We start from the raw sequence: 18844 nt of genomic DNA on the forward strand, positions 1-18844 counted from the left end.
TGTATTTGTACTTCTAACCCTGAAAATCTAGGCTCAACAAGAAGTGGAATTCAAATCTGACCCAAGAGTAAGAAATACCAGAAGTTGATCACACACCTCTTCAAACCTGCATCACTACTCAGTAAAATCATGGATGAACTTCTGCCTCCATTCCATTTTCCTCCCTATCTGCCATGGCCTGTGATTGAATCAGAGTTGAGAATGTCAGCTAACTTGACATTTTATGGAAACATTTTCTAAATGAGATGCTGCAGGTTAAAGCCCCGGTTGTCCCTGAACTTCAGCAAGACAAATTAGCCAGCCATAGCACTTCAGTGATTTTCTTCATTCTCTTGGGAACCCCTAAAAAAGCATTACATCCATTTCTGAACTCCTTAGTTGCAGATGTCTTCTTCTTTATTTGTTCATGGAATGAGGGCGTTGTCAGCTATTGACTTGGATCTGAACATGAACATCTGGGTCTGATGAGGTAAGGGCCCTAGTTATAGATTAAAAAGAGGTTCAAGTACCTTTATTTTTCTGTGCTCATTCAAAACTGTTACCAGCCCCCCCCCATTTTAATTTGGGTCATTTGTTCCCTTTCCGTCTCCCATTTGAAACCTTTGTATAACTCAAAGCTGGCTAAAGAAGTCATACATCGTAACGATCATGAAATCAAAAGGATGGTGGAAGCGACGTGGATTGCTGGTCACCAGGATCACTGAAGGAAGAAATATCCACACATCATATCACCAAGAGCATGATATGGACAATTTAAACTGAGTACACATTTAAAAATAACAAATCATAATACAGGGATCTGAAGAAACTAATGTGCTGTGAGATCAACTTAAAACATTGAGAGACTTGCCAAAAACCATGGAGACTTAATCCAAAGTGCTTTACACTGAGGATTATGCCAGTGAAATTTCATTTCCAAGTCAGTGCAATTCCTCAAGTTACATTCTCCATTTTCCCTTCATTTCAGTTGTTCCTGCATTGCTGTTCACTTAATTTCATTTGTTACCAAAAAAAGTTCTTCGATACTAACTTTGCCACAGTAAGTGAAGAGCTGTGCCACTTTAAAACATTTTCTAAATCACGTTGCTGTTGAAACAATATCATCTGAATTCAAAGCCAAAAGATTGCACGTTCCACACAACGCACCTGCTGTACTTTCCTTTCATCATACAATTGGATTAACTAATTAGGAATGAAGACTCTGTTTCATACATTTCTTGTCCAATTAGCATTTTTCTGGTCCAAGCTGTAATATGTTTTGACAGGTACTATTTACCATCTGCTGCCTACCTCAAAAGAAAGGATGTGATAGTCTAGATATTTGATGTTGCAAGGTTTGCAACAATAGCAGAACTTGATGCCCAATTCATTGGCTTCTATCAGGGGCAACAAGTTACTGATCAAGAGCTCAAATTTTCTGGCATAGAAACAGTGTAGCATGCTATACTAACTGTGATGAGATAGCTCAGCTAGTTGAACCTGGGCCTTCCTGTTTGCATTGCTCATCTGTTTTGTTGTGTAATATGTTCCTCAGTTGACAGTTCCCTTGCCTCTGTGCAACACAGGTTGGTTTCAGGTCCTATTCCAGCCTTGAACTGAAAAATCCCTGCATTGGCTAGCCAGTGTTGCACAGTCGATGAGATTGTCCTTCTGACAAGGCATTAAACTGATATCCCATCTGAAATTACTCCAGACGCTGATATTGCATCACCAAATCACTCTTACACATGCAAAGTCCTTGATGCTGATACATGTCCCTCACAGCCAGCTCCTAGAGTCGACAGGATGTCTGACACTTGTCCTAATCAGTCAAAGAGTTCCCGATTAGAGCAGATTAATAGCCCTAAATCATTGATTCTGAGTTCTGTGAGGTCCACCTGGTTGACCTCATTACATCACTACTCCTCCAAGTCTGAGGCATAGACCAGTTCTTGTTTCTTGTAGCTCCCCCAGGGAGCTTTTGCACTGGGTCAGGTTTCTCCAACTCTGACTCAGATACAAGTGATCTGTCACACACAGTAGTGACTTGTTGCACCTGGAGTGTCACAGAAGAAATTCATTCTCTTCCTCAGGCAAATACATTGAGGTGGTGACATTCATCATGTTCATCTCAAATTCAAGTTATCTTCAACGCTTGATAGTCAGGGTGAACCCACAGGTTCTGGAACTGTCAAAAAAAAGGAGAGAGAGAAGCCAGGCGCATTTTGTGTCTGCATCGTTTGCAACTTTCATATGGTCCGTGTGCTTGTTCAGAACCATCGCACCTACCAGAACTTTACACATCACTGGACCTGACCTCACACCAGCCATGCCTCTTACTAATGTAGGAACCATAGAAATGGCCCTGCCCCAAATTTCATCCCCTGAATTATACTGCCTCTCTCATTTAGTGGAGTCTTGTACCAGCACTGGAATTCCAGTTTCTGTTTCACCTTTCTCCCCCCTCCTCCACGCCCAAGAAGATCAGATTTATCCTGATGTGGAGTCTTCTCCCCTTCAGTAATTCTGCTGGAGCTATCCCTGTAGTTACGTGAGGGGTGATCCAACAGTCAAATTGGAACTGCGACAGTTTGTTATCTAGTGAAGCTGCAGGCTACTTCTTTAAGAGTGCCTTCAAAGTTTGGACTGCTCTTTCTGCCAGGCCATTGGATGCTGGATGGTTATGGAGCTGTCGTTACTTGACGAATGCCATCTGAATTTAGGAAAGACTCAAACTCTCTACTGGTGAGCGATGGCCTGTTGTTATTTGTGGCCAACACTTCTGGGATTCTGTGTATTGCAAAAGATGATTGCAGTCGCTCTAACATAGTCACCGGGTTTGACAAATGAACACTACTCACATCCAGTCACCGAGTGAATGCCCACAACGACAAAGAACACTGACTCCATGAAAGGATTTCCATAAATTGACATGTAACCAAATCCAGGGTTTCCCCAGCCATTCTCGGAATGTCGGGGGACCTGCTGATGCTAATTTTTTGTCCTTGCTGGCACAGAGCACTGTGCACCAATAAACCTATGTCTGCATCCAAACCTGGCCCCTAGACATGATTTCTTGCCAACATCTTCATTTTGGAAACCCCTGGATGATCCAGGTCAATTTCAGCCTTTACTGTGGACAATCACTCTTGCTCCCCATAATACTTATTCAGCTACGATCCAGTCTTTCTGGTTTCAAAAAAACTTCAATTCTGATTGTGACAGCCCTTTGCTTTCCCCCATCACCACCAGCTGTTTCAGTTTTACCTGGACCGGATCTTTGAGTCCGATGTTGTCAGCTGTGATGAGAAGTGTCCAGAAAATTTGAAAGCATTGTGGACTCTTCCAGTGGCGTTAACAACAGCAGTGTATCTGTCATCTGGAGGCAACTTAGTGCATCTGCATTTGCTGTTTGGTCTCCTGGAGAAGTTCCAATTTGTAATTATACACACTTAGAATTAGAGCTCACTGCTGAATTCGGCCTGAAGCTATGGGCAGCACGGCCTTGTTTTCATTAAGTAGACCCAGCTGGGGTTTGCAGTCTAGTATTATAAATTTACACCCATAAAAAAGGTACTGGTGGAATTTCCTGACTACAATATGACTATCAAACTTTCTGTCTCAATCTAGACATATTTATGCTCTGCATTAGGTGAAGTCCTGGATGCATGTGCTTTTGGGCATTTCTCTACAGTGGGCCACCTATGACTAATACTATACTAATATCCTAAGGGGAGGCATCGTATAATCAATACCAGATCACTGTTGCTAATGCCTTTGAGTATGATAGCTGTTTCTGCACTTCCGAGAGCTATAGCTTGGTAATGCAACCATTTCCAAGGCTGAGCCTTTATTAAAAAAGTTAGTGCAAAGGTGCCAGAATGGAGGCCTGGTTATGTACAAGCTTTCCATAGTCATTTACCATCCCAAGGAAAGACCTACAGTCCAGAACAGACATGGGAGCCGGGCAGCTCTGATCATCCTCACCTTTATCTTCTAACAGACTTAACCTTAGATCTGGTCAACTCTGTAGCCCAAGGTGGTCACTTAGGGTGCCTGGAACTCATGCTTTTTCCCCCTTCTCCGGCATACACCAGCCTTGGAGAAATGCCTAAAGGACTACAGCCAAGTTCTCCAAGTGCTCCTTAATGGTCTTCCCTGTTGTTATTAGCATGTCATCTAGATAATTGGCAAACTCCATTAGAATTGGGTGACCATTTAGCCAAAACATTTATTTTGATTGGTTCCAATTTGGATTTTGCTAAGCAATTTAACTACTCCAAACCAGTTGTAGGTGGACTTTCCAGGGCATGCACTCTCCTAAATACCAGCCTATTAGTTCTCTTACTCCACTTAGATCTGTTGGGACTCTTTTGCCGTCTTGAGTCCGCATACTATGGCATGTTGCCCCAGATTCTGAAGAAAATTTTAACTGTTTGGCCATGGCTGGATTTGTTTTGGGGTTTTAGAGTATACTGATCCCTCTGTTTCGGACATGTCCTGAGTGAGGCTATGCAATTGCCTTGTGGTGCTCTCCCAAACTCAAATGGACTGGCAAGGATGTCCACTTCCATTGGAATACCCTGAAACTTGTGCTCCACTTGCTGCAATTTTCAATGATAAAACCAGTTGTACTGCCTGTCTGACATTCAGTTGGGTTTCAGTTAGTAAGCACTTTTGCATGGCTATATCATTAATCCCACAAACCAGATAGTCTCTCAGCATCTCATTAAAGGGTTATGCCAAAGTCACACACCTCTGCTAGTCGCCTTAACCTCAAAAATCCTGAAACAGATTCGCCTGGTTCTTGAACTGCTGAGTAAAACCGTCTCAGAATTAGAGGAAGCTTGGAGTTGTAATATTCCCTAACTAATCTGTCAACACTTGAAAAATTTTTGTATGCAGTACCTCACAGAAAGTTAGGCTCCTAATAACCATAAAAAGCTGCAAGTCCACAAAATGATGGGAGAATTACTCTTTGCTTTACCAATCACCAAATCACCCTTTAAAGTTCTTGGCACCTGATCCAGCTCCCTGAGAGCCAACTCTCAGCATGAACAGGATGTCTGATTCTCCTGTTTATACCTGTCAGCTAAGGCTCCGATTGAATCGGATCAACAGTCCCAAAATCACTACGCCATGTATTCTTAGGAAAGATCTCATGGCACTATTCCAAATAAAAGCAGTGGATTTATCCCTGATATCCGTGTCAAAATTTACCCCTCAAAATCAACATTCTAACAACAGATAATCTGGTCTTTAAGGTTCTTGGAAATATTTGTAGCTTGGCTTGCTGATAAGGGTGTTGGCTTGCTCACCGAGCTGGCTGGTTATCATACAGACTTTTCATCACCATGCTAGGTAACATCATCTGTGTAGCCTCTGAAGAAGTGATGTTGTTCTACTCCATTTGGTATTTATATGATCTGGTCTGTTAAGTTGGGTTGTGTCAGTGCCAATTCTGTTCTGCATGGGTTTGTACAGGGCATCTAATTCCACATATTTGTTGATTGCATTACAGGTTGAACAAGTCATCTAGAAATTCCTGTGCGTGTCTACAGTTGGCTTGAACCAAGGTAGGTCACATTGTCCGAAGGTACAGAGATGAGGAAACGCTCCTCATGTCAATTTGCCACAAGCTGGTGTTCATGTATTCTGATGGATAGTTTCCATTCAGTCTAGCCGTTGTAATGTTTGTTAGTTATTGTAATATATTTTGTAAACTACATCGGTCCTGCATGTCATGGTATATGGGGCCTTTGGTCCTTGAGTGTTTGCTGCAGTGTGGCTATGTGCGCTACCATGATTCCTAGTGGTCACAGTAGTCTCGTTGTCAGTTCTGGTATGTCCATGGGTAGTGCGGCCAGTATCTTGGGGCATATTGTGCCCTCTTGTTATTAATCTAGCAGGCATCAGCAGATGAAGTTGTTGGGATATCAGTTGTTAGCAAAGACCTTTTAGAGGTGCTCTTCCCCCTTCCTGCGTAGTTCTGGTGCGTTTGAGTTGTGGCCCATTTGAATGGTGTCCTAACACAGCTTTGTTTCTTGCCATTGGGGTCATTGTTGTGGAAATTGAGCATTTGGTCAGTGTGGGTTAACTTTTGATATACTGTGGTTTGGAGCTACCCATTGGTCATTCATTCTACCCTGAAGTCTAGAAACACAAGTTGATTGTCATCTTCCTCTTATCTCATAACTTTGATCCTGGTGAAAACGTTGCTGATGAGATGGTGTGCCTTTAACTTGGTGTGTTTAATGACGACGAATGTGTTGCCCACATATCGGATCCACAGTTTTGGCTGTATGAAGGGGAGGATGGTGCATTCCAGTCTTGGCATGACTGCCTCTGCATTAAGTCCTGAAAGGGATGACTGCAAAGATGTGCCATTGATTTGTCTCCATAAAGTACTGGTGGAGCCACGGCTGGAGTATTGAGTGCAGTTCTGGTCACCATTAAACAGGAAGGATGTAATTGCTCTGGAGAAAGTACAAAGAAGATTTAGTTGAAACTTTCCTGAGTTTGGAGTTGCTAGGAGGAAAGATAGGAGGTTGGGTTGTTCTCCTTGAAACAGAGAAGGTGGAGGGGTAACATGATTGAGGTAGTCATGAGGGGTCTTATACAGTTTCATCATTATATCACTACTTTAGTGATTTGTCCCTCTGCCATTGCAGAGTAGCATTCCATGAGCCTCCTTTACAACTTTGTTACCTGTACTGCTACTTATAGGGACCTTTGCATGTCAAGATCTCTCATTTCATTCACCCCTCTCAGTATATCCCCAGTTATTGTCTATAGGAATGATGTTTTGGAACTGGAAAGGACGCACAAAAGATTCACAAAAATGTAACAGAGACTGGATCATTTCAGCAATAGGGAGAGGTTGGAATCATGACATGTAGAAATCAGATGAATAGCCAAGGTCTTCTTCCTAGGTAGGGGAGTCCAAAACTCAAAGGCAGAGATTTAAGGTGAGAGGGAAAGATTTAAAATAAAAAAGGGAGTGGAGGGTCACATTGTTCACAGAGGTGAATGTATGGAATGCACTGTCAGAGGGAGTGGTGGAGGCTGGTACAATTACAACATTTAAAAGACATTTTGACAGGTACATGGATAAGCAAGGTTTTGAGGAATATGGGCCAAACGCAGGAGATTTTTTCTTTTTTAAAACTATTCATTCACAGGATGAGGACATAGCTAGGTCACTATATACTGCCTGACCTCAGCTGCCCATAGGGTAGTTAAGACTCAACCATTGCTGTAGATTTGGAATCACATACTCTAAACCAGATAAGGATTCCACTCCCGCACATCCCAGATGTCCAAGTTCTTCAAGGACCGCAACTATTCCCCCACAGTGATCGAGAATGCCCTTGACTGCATCTCCTGTATTTCCCGCAACACATCCCTCACACCCCGCCCCCGCCACAACCGCCCAAAGAGGATCCCCCCTCGTTCTCACACACCACCCCACCAACCTCCGGATACAATGCATCATCCTCCGACACTTCCGCCATCTACAATCCGACCCCACCACCCAAGACATTTTTCCAACCCCACCCCTGTCTGCTTTCCGGAGAGACCACTCTCTCCGTGACTCCCTTGTTTGCTCCACACTGCCCTCCAACCCCACCACACCCAGCACCTTCCCCTGCAACCACAGGAAATGCTACACTTGCCCCCACACCTCCTCCCTCACCCCAAGATGACATTCCACATCAAGCAGAGGTTCACCTGCACATCTGCCAATGTGGTATACTGCATCCACTGTACCCGGTGTGGCTTCCTCTACATTGGGAAAACCAAGCAGAGGCTTGGGGACCGCTTTGCGGAACACCTCCACTCGGTTCGCAACAAACAACTGCACCTCCCAGTCGCAAACCATTTCCACTCCCCCTCCCATTCTTTAGATGACATGTCCATCATGGGTCTCCTGCAGTGCCACAATGATGCCACCCGAAGGTTGCAAGAACAGCAACTCATATTCCGCTTGGGAACCCTGCGGCCTAATGGTATCAATGTGGACTTCACCAGCTTCAAAATCTCCCCTTCTCCCACTGCATCCCTAAACCAGCCCAGTTCGTCCCCTCCCCCCACTGCATCCCAAAACCAGTCCAACCTGTCTCTGCCTCCCTAACCTGTTCTTCCTCTCACCCATCCCTTCCTCCCACCCCAAGCCGCACCCCCATCTCCTACCTACTAACCTCATCCCACCTCCTTGACCTGTCCGTCTTCCCTGGACTGACCTATCCCCTCCCTACCTATACTCTCTCCACCTATCTTCTTCTTTTCTCTCCATCTTCGGTCCGCCTCCCCCTCTCTCCCTATTTATTCCAGAACCCTCACCCCATCCCCCTCTCTGATGAAGGGTCTAGGCCCGAAACGTCAGCTTTTGTGCTCCTGAGATGCTGCTTGGCCTGGTGTGTTCATCACATTTGATCATCAAGGATAGCAGTTTCTTTCCCAAAAAAAAAGGCCATCAACGAACCAAATGGGTTTTTGTTCCCTGACAAAAGTCGGCAATGTGTTCATGGTCATCATTAGGCTCTTAATTCCAAGTTTGTACTGATGTCAAGTTCCACCATATGCCATTTTGACTTTGCATCCGGATCCCTAGAACATGGCTTGGATCGCTGGATTAACAGTCCAGCAATAATACCACTTAGTCACAGCCTCATTTCACTGAGGGATTAATGGGATGAGTTCATTTTAGGAACCTGGTCAGCACAGAGGTAGGCCAAAGGGTCTGTTTACACGTTGCATGACTCTAGGACTCCCAAAGAACATTACCTTACACACAGAGTTGAACTCTGTCACTTTCCTGTCCAATTCACCAACCTGTCTACACTCGAGTTTGCGGCTATCTTCTACAATATTCACTAAATGGACAACTCGTGTCATTTGCACATTTCCCAATTGGACTTGACCATGGGGAGCACAAATCATTAATATATAACATGAACAACAGGAAGCCCAAAACCAATTAGGTCACTATCCTGTAACCCATGGTCTTTTATTTTTCTCACTGACTGCCAGTGGGACCTTGTAAAATTGATGTCAACAACTTTCACTGTACTACCCTCTTCAATCCTGGTTTGAATTCTCAGAGGAAGTGACATCAAATTTGTGACACAGTCTTGTTGCTAGAACTTCCATGACACTATTTTCAGATTATTCAAAAAAGTGGGGCGACCATTTGAGTTTATGTGCTACACAGTACAAGGTCAAGGTTTCTCCCACAAGAGCAAAGGTAACTTTTACCAGAACTGCTGCTATAACCTTCAAGCTGGTATATTAAAAAATTCTTATGGGATGTGGGTGAAGCTGGCAAGGCTGGCATTTTTCACCCATGCCTCATTGCATTTTGAGCCAATTGGCTCAGGGGACCACTTCACAGCATCAAGAGTCAACATTGTTTGTTGTTTTGGAGTCATTTATAGGCCAGACCAGTTAAGGAGGGATTTAAGATGAACAATTTTAACCCTGATTCTGACTTACTTCAAAAGAGTTTGTGCAAAATAGAGTTTTAAAACAAAAAGATCCCAGGTATTATTCTGAATAAGAGCAGTGGAATTAGTCTTGGTGTCCTGGCCAGTATTGCCCCCAGAGCTACCAACATAAAAGCAGATTATCTGGTCATCTGTCACATTTTTGAATTTGGAAGACTGATCTCCACACAAAAAATGCTGCTGTGCTTCATAGATGACAGTAGGAGCTGCATTTAGGACTTGTGGAGTACCTCATAATATCTCAAAGTACTTCATTGGCTGCAAGGAGCTTGGGAAAGGCGTTGTACAAATTGAAGGCATCTGAAGAAGATTTTTTCCTCTCATTAGATAGACCAATGATGCTCACTCATTCAGGGAAACAAAGGTTCAAAATGAGGAACTATACACCAAGAGGAAGAACAAGAAAAGGCAGCACCACATTCAGGGAGAAAATTGCAGGAGGGAAATTGTAAGTGGTTCGGAATTCAGGGGACAACAACATCCAAATGATTGGCCACGGATATCTGAATTCAGTCTTTTCATCTTCTTTTCTTTCTTCAAGGTTTTAATACTTGTCCTTTACCACCTGAAAATTTCATTTGTAGTTAACAGATTTGGCTGACCGTTTCCAAAGTGTTATGCAAAACCATTATTAATCTTCAGCATTTTTCTGCATGACAGAAAGGTCCCTGAGCAACACTAACTGATCTGTGAAAACCATGTATGTGTGCACAGCTTTTTGTACAGGCTGATGGACACAGAATATTAGCTATTTAGGATGTGCACTGACCTTGAGCAAAGAGCTCAACCATTTCAAATGCATCTTTGTCTTTGAACGACTTTGGCTACGAGTACCTAAAAGCCTTCTGACATTTAGTTTTAATACTGATACAGCCAATGATAAAGGATGAAACTTCCAATGTAATCTGCATACCAATGCAATAATGCAAATCAGTTGAGCAGCTTCATAAAATCATAGAATAAGATGACACAAAAGAATGCCAGTCATTCACATACGTAGCCTGTGCCACCTCTTTGAAAGAGTTGTCCAGTTCTCATTCTCTCCTAGGAATAGCGTAAATATTTGCTTTTTAACTCTGTTGGCAATTGCATTTTAAAAGTAACAGTGAAAGTCACGAGTTCTAGATCATTTATACCTAAATAAATTAAGAAATTCTGTTTTCTCAAACCAAAAATCTTTAAGTCTATCTTCTGCTTATTGTTCTTCCGGCTGCTGATTACAAATTTCTCCCTGTTTACTTGTATCAAGCTTTACATTTTACTGAACAAATTGAATAGCTGCATTTGTTTTTGTTATGACGATTTTTCTATTCTTTATCTGTTGGACCCAAGGGCTTGTTTCCATACTGTAGGGAATCTAATCTGATCTAAAATCAACACAAAAAAGAAAAAAAAGAAAAGAAAAGACGTGATCTATTGCCAAGTCAGGACAGTGAGCAGTTGAGGAGAATGTGCAGTCCATGCCGCTCCCACTTACCTACTGCCTTTCTTCCAGCTGGAAGGATTTGTGGGTTTGGAAGGTGCTATCCAAGGAGCTTTTTGGTGAATTCTGGCTGTGCATCTTGGAGATGGTGCACAGTACTATTAATAATACCAGTGGTGGAGGGAGTGGATGCTTGTGAATGTGGTGCTAATCAAGCAGGCTGCTTTGAGTGCTGTTGGAACTACACCAATCCAAACAGGTGGAAAGCACTCCATCACACTCCTGACTTGTGCCTTGTAGGTGTGAACACACATTTGGGGAATCAGGAAGCAAGTTACTCGCTGCAGGATTCCTAGCTTCTGGCCTGCTGTTGTCACGACTGTATCTGTATGGCTTGGCCAGATCAGCTTCTGGTTAATGCTAACCCAAGAAAGTTGGTAGTGGGGAGTTCAGTGATGGTAAGACCATTAAACTCCAAGAGGTGATGGCAAAGATTGTCTCTTATTGGAGACAGTCAATGCCTGGCATTTGTGTGACACAAATGTTACTTGTCCATTATCAGCCCATGCCTGAATATTGTTCAGGTTTTACTACAATTGAACATCTGCTTCAGTTTCTCAGGATTCACAAGTGGTGCTGAACATTGATGATTGCACAGTGAACACTTTAAATTCTGATATTCTGCTGGAAGGAAGGTCATTGATGAAGCAGATGAAGATGATTGGTTCTCCTCTACTCAAGGTTCTCTCCATTCATGAGGTACAAATTCATTGGCCGAATCTTTTTGGACAAATGTGAGTTGCACTGAGTTCTTTCCAGAGATTCTCGCTGCAAGAGTCATCGAGATCTCACTTAAGTTAACAAATGTGCCTCATTACCTACTTACCTTCCCTATGGCATTCCTCATCCCATTCTAGATCAATCTGACATGCGCTGTTCTTCAAACACCTCACCACTTAAGGAACAGTAGCCAAAGGATAAACATTCTGCGTGCTTACACCATCTTTTACAGGCCATTGTGCACCCAGACGAGCACTGCCAATTCAGAGCCGACCTGCGCGGTGGAGAAATCACTGCACCACTTTGGGGGCAAGGATCTAGAGGTGCTGCTCAATAGGGTTTTGCAAAAATGTGGGACTTTTACTTCTCCCAGGACCAACAGTGGAAGCCACAACACCAGGCCACGCCAAGCTGGTTCAAGACTGGCACACAGGTTACAGCAATCTCAGCCAACTGGAAAAATCCCAAACGTCTGGAGGGAGAACAATATCCTTTGCCGCTTTGCCAATGTAACTGCCACCACCTTCTCTCCGACATCTCACACTCATTCATTCTCTGCTCCTTTAGACCATGCCACCAAGGTTAATGCTCTGCCACTCTCACTGTTGTTTGCATCATCTTCTTGCTCTTACCCACCCCAATCCATGACACTACTGACATTCTATAGCCTCCGAGCTGTGTACTCATTCACTTGGAACACCTTCCTACCCTCAACAAAAGTAACAGCTGGGCCACCAACTTTCATCACTGATAATATCTGCCTCTCTCTCATTCTGGGAGAGAAGTGCTTATGATAGAGCAAGAATAGTCAAGATGGATTGTGGGCTGTCTGACATTTGTGGGCTTCCCAACCAAAAATGTCATAATATCCTGACGGTGACTGCCCGAGTGGCAGACTGACCATTTCCAAGCCCCTTGACTGGTATTGGAGTCCACCCATGACTTACGTGTTGGGAAATCCTGAGCTAATGCCTTGACTTAACCGAGGCCGACTGCCTTTGTGTACGTGGCAATACAAGTGTTCTGCAAGCCTGGTGTCTCTCTGAAGGTCAAAGACCCAAAAGGCAAGGCAAATGAAGGCAGGGATGCTGTGAGCATCCGGGTAGGCTCAGAGTGAGCATGCATTTCTACAATGAGTTAAAGGCCCAAAGATTTAGCCTAATCTCGTTGGTGAACTGAAGATGTCTCCCAGAGAATGTACGCTGCCCTTGTTGAAGCATTACAATTTTAGTCAGCAACCCATCCTGAGGTACAGTTTTGAAGTGGAGAAGCCACCCATAAGTTTGCCATGAAGGTTCTTATAGGGTGGCACACATTGTGATTCAATTCCCATGGACATGGGGTGCATGTGACTAGTGTCCGTGAAGTATGCCCTGAAATACTGTGCCCTGTTCGGAAAGTGGAGGTACTAACGGGCAAGTAACGAGCTGATGTTGCCAGGCACCCATGCTGATTTCTCAATATCTAGCTTGTCTGGCACATTTGGTGACATGGAAAGCCAAATATTAATAGGGCAAATTTGGCTGCATTAATAAGGCATCTGACAGGCTTTAAATCCCTTCATTGCCAACTTGTCACTGCTGAGTGAGAAACTCGCCTCACTGTTTATCAAAAGCATAAAAGATGGCTTGAGATGCTCCAGACATCAAGATCAGCATTGGACACTGCTCACCTGGTTCTGCCACACAAATTTCACCAGAGTCCACGTCAATCAGAATGTAGTAACATTCTGTATATCATCTGTTTCTTTATCTCCATGCTCACTTTTCCACTTGCACACAGCATGCACCTTTACTGACCTGAAATGGAGCTCCAAATATTGCACTGAGACATTGATGTTTGGAAAACCAGCAAAATCTCACCTTAAGGAGCATTTTGCAAGCTTGACAGTGTTGAAAAGAAAAACAAAGTCTTCATCTGTATCCAATTCACCAAAGATTCTGTTGCCAATATCCTGTTACCTATAAACCACGGCCCTTGCTGATTTCCTGAACCAAATGCAGTGTTGACAAAATAGATGTTGCTAGTCATCTAACCTATTGCCTATCTCCACAATCATCTCCAACCCCAAAGATTCTGACTGTGCCCACTGATAGGAAAAAATGCAGAATGATTCTTTGCATAGAACAGGTTAGTTTTCCACAAAAAAAAAGCAATTAAGCAATGTCAAGCAAGTGCAATAAGTATTCTTATGTGACTACCCAATGACCTAACTTCAAGGCCTCAGATGCAGTATGCAACAAATATATATCATTCTTACCAAAAAGATGACCACAACAACTTGGCAGTAGTGTTTCTTGGAGAAGCTGCAAAGCACACTCTTGACACTTCCCCAAAATGCAACAATGTCATTTGAATTCAAATTTGCTGTACTCCCCTTTATATTCGCCATTTTCAGCTTGGCACACTAGGTCCAAAGACAAAGCACACTCGCACTCAGTATGCACACCTGATCAGTGACCTCACTGGTCTTATAAGGCGTGGTGACTGTGATTCATGAGAACCAAAAAAAACCCCAAAAACTGCCAGGATTGTACTAACAGAAATCTGAACACAGATTACAATAGTTCTTTTAATGTTGGAAATGATGGGGCTGTGACTTGAAAAAAAAAAATCAGCCTAAAAGTTGATTAAGACAAAATAATGCAGCTGAAAATTGCTAATGCTTATCCAGTGGGTCTACATTTGACAGTGATTTTCTCAGGAACTACTCATTAGCTGACTGGAATACTACTATTCTGTAAAACATAACAGAATATTTCATACAATTAATTTTGAAAGATGCTAACCAGCTAAAATGCTTTAAACTTCTTGATCAGTCCATTCAATTAGAAGCTACACACCTCAAGGTTGCAAATGTATACAAGAGAGTCAGGATTTTGTCATGCCAATTGAAGTTTAAACACCCCATTGGTTGTACAGGAGGGCATGAGAGAGAACCAAAAAAGGTTCCAGAATATTTGTCCTACTTATGAGCAAGTTTGAACAGCATGTAAACAGTCTTCATTTCAGCACAGTGAGAACATGCATGAAATGAATTTGTTCAGGGAAAACATTTCATTACAAGATAAAATAAGTTGATTTTCTCAATTCTCCACTGTATTGAAGATGAAAGCTGATATTGGAATAAAATTCCTCTCCTTCTTGACTTTACAAAAAAGTAGTTGGAATATGTGACAGAAAATTTTTTTGGTATGCTGCTCGCCCATTAATTGCATTTTGCCCTCACCCGCTTTTTCAGCTCGTTCCTATTCTATTTAGGTCACATGCTTTGTGCCACTTCCAACTGATAAATCAAGTGACCAGATCTAAGGTGTCTGCTAATGCTATTTCTGAATTAAGTACTGACAGACAGGCAATGTATGGTACTGTATTGTGCATTCTTTCTGCTGTGCAGGACTGAATGCTTTACCTGCATCCAACAACTCCACCTGATCATCCTAACAACATTAAAAGCAAAGTTCATTAAGCATCTGTATTTTAACAGACTCAGAATATAGTGACTTCTGTAAATGAAACTATGACTTCAAAATCTACCAAATTATTTAGAAGCCTGTTATCCCATTGCAAATGCAATTTCCTTATGCACCAGAATCATAAGCCTGATACTATCTAATACCATCAGATTAAAAACTGTACTCCCTTTTTCTCCATGAATAGCAAATGCCCTCTTCAAACCAAATTGTAGCCAGGGGCAACAATATACATTTTTGGTTGATTGTGAGGGAGTTGATTTATATTTTGCCAATTCAAAGCAGCTGTTAAATATCAACTTACATTTATCATAATTTTACAACTGTGTTAAGAAAGTATCAGCAAGTTCTTTCACTATGCAATAGCAACTGGGTTACTTTATGCTGTTTTGACTAGAGGACTTAAAAAAGATTCATGACAATTGCTAGATTCTCAATACTCAAATGTTTTTCCTGCTTTTCTTTCATCTTTTGTTCTTCGTCTGCCAAGAAAATCATCCATCTTTTCTATTATTGACAAAATTCTTTTGAACTGCAAGCTTTTTTGTGTTTAAAAAGATCATAAATTTTAAATGAATAGCAGCATATGGCACAGCCTGATAGTGTTGATTGACTGCTTTTTTAATAACTTAATGCCCTGGCAGCTCTCTCCCGTGTCACTTTACAGCATCCGTATAGTCATTTTGTTTGAAATCACAAGCCATTCCACCGTTTTGGAAATTTCAGTATCGACACTGGATATGTCTAACATTTCCTTTTCTCATCGAGGCAACAGGAAGGCTGATCTGAATTGTGCACACTCTAAGCTCCTGTTTACATCAAAGCAAAAATGTGACAAATTTACATCTGTGCCATTCAAAATTCGGCCCAAAAGATGTTGCAGCGTCCTGTTAAAGAAGCAAGATATTTTAGCAAAGATGCGCGCATCATTCTGTGACAAATCTGAATCCTGAAAAGCTATTCTGTGCACCGAAGTCCTTAGAGTACGCACTGTTTTTTTCCTCTGCCGCCTGAAATTCCATGGTAACAATGTGCATGTATGAAAACAGGTCACAATGAACAAAAACAGAACAGATCGCACTCCATGAGCTTTGATTGTAATGATGAGCCCTGTTGGCTCATGTTAACCTTTGAGAATGCGAGCGGGTGGGGAGGAGAAGAGAGAGAAAGCTCCAGCAAAAGAGGCAACTTCTTTTGTTAAAAAAATAGCGAGCGCAATAAGTTTTAAAATCTTACGCCCTAGAAAAAGAAATGTAAGAAAGTTACGACGCTTGTTTTTTCAAAAAAAACAGGGAAAAATCCCACTTCACAATACCTGCAATTGCAATCCAGCCTCTCGGTAATATCCAGAAGGAAGCACACAGAGATTGTGTTGTAGTTTAACAGAAACCCTGTAAGCCATTCGATGTAAACATTCAGGAGTAAAAAGGCAGGAGGGAATAAAATCATCACCGTATTTTTTTTCTCGTCTCTGTATAAATATAACATTGATGCTCAGCGGTTGCACTGGAGTACAATGGAAGCTCCCGCCCTCTGCCGCCTCCCACTTCCCCATTGGCTACTGGACCCAGAATCCTGCTGCCCCATTGGATTAGACAGATGCTAGTCATTAGCCACGCGCCTTCTTAGCAACCAGGCTGCACAGCTGGAGCTGCCTTTTGCTTGATTGCTCCAAGGGACAGGGGCGAAAGAGAAACAAAACAGGAGGCTAGCATTGTCCTTAATGTTGACACATAGAATTGGAGAACCATGCCTTCTTTCTTTATGCTTGATGTAAGTTTCATTTTCACAAGAGGGGCTGTATCTTTACCTTGCACTCAGTCCATGATCTAGATTTGGCGAAAGGTTCACAGATTTAGGAGTTTTGAAGATTAATCTGGATTGCACATTTTTAAAATTTTTTTTCCAAAAAAAACCCTACCAATCATTCAGCCAAATGTCTTTCCAGCCATTCAGTCCTGCTTGGTCCTGAATTTAAGTTTCAATTGCACATTGCGTCTATTTGTGCTTTTATTTTTTGTTAACAGAAGTGTCTTAATACTTCAAATTATAATGTTGGACTGTCGCTTTCACCCACACGGGGAGATATTTTGGATGTCGCGTTACAAACATTACTGCTCAGACCTACACAAGGAAACCTCAATGGAAGTGGAAGAAATAGGACGTGACAATTTAAAGAAAACAGAATTGACCCATTAATACACCCTACCTTATATTCAAGGACATTACAAAGCACCAAAGTATACTCAGACTCCCTGTGAATTTCTCCTAGTGCAGACTCCATTAAATCAGACGTGGTACCCTTTTCTAAAGACAAAGATAATAACACAGAAAAATAAAATAATACTGGACTTCAGGACAAACTGGGAATCAGGTCAGTGGAGTTTCTTGGGCTATACTCACTAAATGACAGCTGCATGCCCCAACCCATCCCTTTCCAGCAAGATTCGGGGGAGGCCGAGATAATTTAGGCAGATCAAAACCATGGGTACATTGACCGCTTGCTGGCACCAAGGTAAATCCAGATGGAAGGAGACAGCAAGCTCATTGCAAGGCAATCTGAGGCCCATTTATCTGACTAGTCCACTTGAACACTCCTGTTCTCCTGAGGCAGACAAAGAAAAATTTTTAACTACACATAGAGTCATTTGTGATAATGGGAGAGAGATCTGATGAAGGGTCTAGGCCCGAAACGTCAGCTTTTGTGCTCCTGAGATGCTGCTGGGCCTGCTGTGTTCATCCAGCCTCACATTTCATTATCACAGAGTCATTTGTGTTGTGGTCATCTAATGCAATGGGCTGTTAAAATTTTGTTGGTGTCAAAGTTATACCATGACTCAGCAGCTTCATCTAAACTTTGAAAAAGTGCACAGTTAAATCTTTGCCCATACATTTCAACTTTATTCCCTTCTTGTTCAAGATCAATGTGGTAATCTGTAATCTCTCTACAAGAACTGCTGAAATAATCATCTTTTGCCAACTGCGGGATGGATCAGATTTTAACTAAACACGAGTGACTTAATTCCTGTTCTGACTAAAGATCAAACCTCTGGCTTTTTGGTGGGAGACCAATTCAGAGCTTGAAGATGTTCTGTCTTTCGTACGTTCTGCACCTTGCTTTTGTGTTATTAACTCTGCCGAATTAGCTGATGGCAGCTATCACCAAGGATTGCAGTTGTGGCCCTGAGATTTGTTTTCCCTCATCTGAGAGCAAAAGAACTGAAAAATAAGCCACTTTTATTCCCTGTTGCTCAATTGGATATATGTATCTAACTGTTTGAAATTAAACTTGGTTTTGCTCTGGAATCGTCTACTCACCGAACCATGAGTCAAATAATGGAGGTCTGAGATTTCCCATGGAACTGTTACCCCCAAGCAGAAAAGAAGACAGACTTGCATTGATATTCATGACCTAAGGTTGACACAAAGCGCTTTACAGCCAAAGATTTTTGAAATATAAGAAAACACCCGAAAGGAACAGAAAAATGGCGATAGGAAGAACCAGAAATAAAAACTCAAAATACTTCAAATTAACATTTTGTTATATTTTATGAGAAAAGTGGTGAGAATTTTACATAAATCCTTTTCATGGGAGGCATTATCTTGTCTTTTTTTGGAATTCACTCAGTAAATTCCTCTCCACATTGAGCTTTATCTGTTTTTATTTGCTATGCAGCTTGCTC

The 18844-nt window shown here is 42.2% G+C and overlaps 1 protein-coding gene across 6 annotated transcripts in view; it reads right to left on the minus strand.

The window, feature by feature from the left end:
* Positions 1-16682, minus strand: part of zmat4a (zinc finger, matrin-type 4a) — a 164413-nt gene extending 147731 nt beyond the window's left edge. For 4 of the 6 annotated variants that reach the window (XM_048523224.2, XM_048523228.2, XM_048523223.2 and 1 more), the window contains exon 1: positions 16477-16682. In XM_048523224.2, the coding sequence (XP_048379181.1) occupies positions 16477-16563 (87 nt within the window). In that variant the 5' untranslated portion in view covers positions 16564-16682. Of the gene's footprint in view, positions 1-96; positions 179-5297; positions 6456-16476 lie in introns of all 6 variants that reach the window. The other 2 variants (XM_048523225.2, XM_059641135.1) reach the window with 2 other exon arrangements.
* Positions 16683-18844: the final 2162 nt, after the last annotated feature.

The sequence above is a fragment of the Stegostoma tigrinum genome, chromosome 40, assembly GCF_030684315.1.
Source record: "Stegostoma tigrinum isolate sSteTig4 chromosome 40, sSteTig4.hap1, whole genome shotgun sequence".
In the NCBI taxonomy this organism is placed as follows: domain Eukaryota; kingdom Metazoa; phylum Chordata; class Chondrichthyes; order Orectolobiformes; family Stegostomatidae; genus Stegostoma; species Stegostoma tigrinum.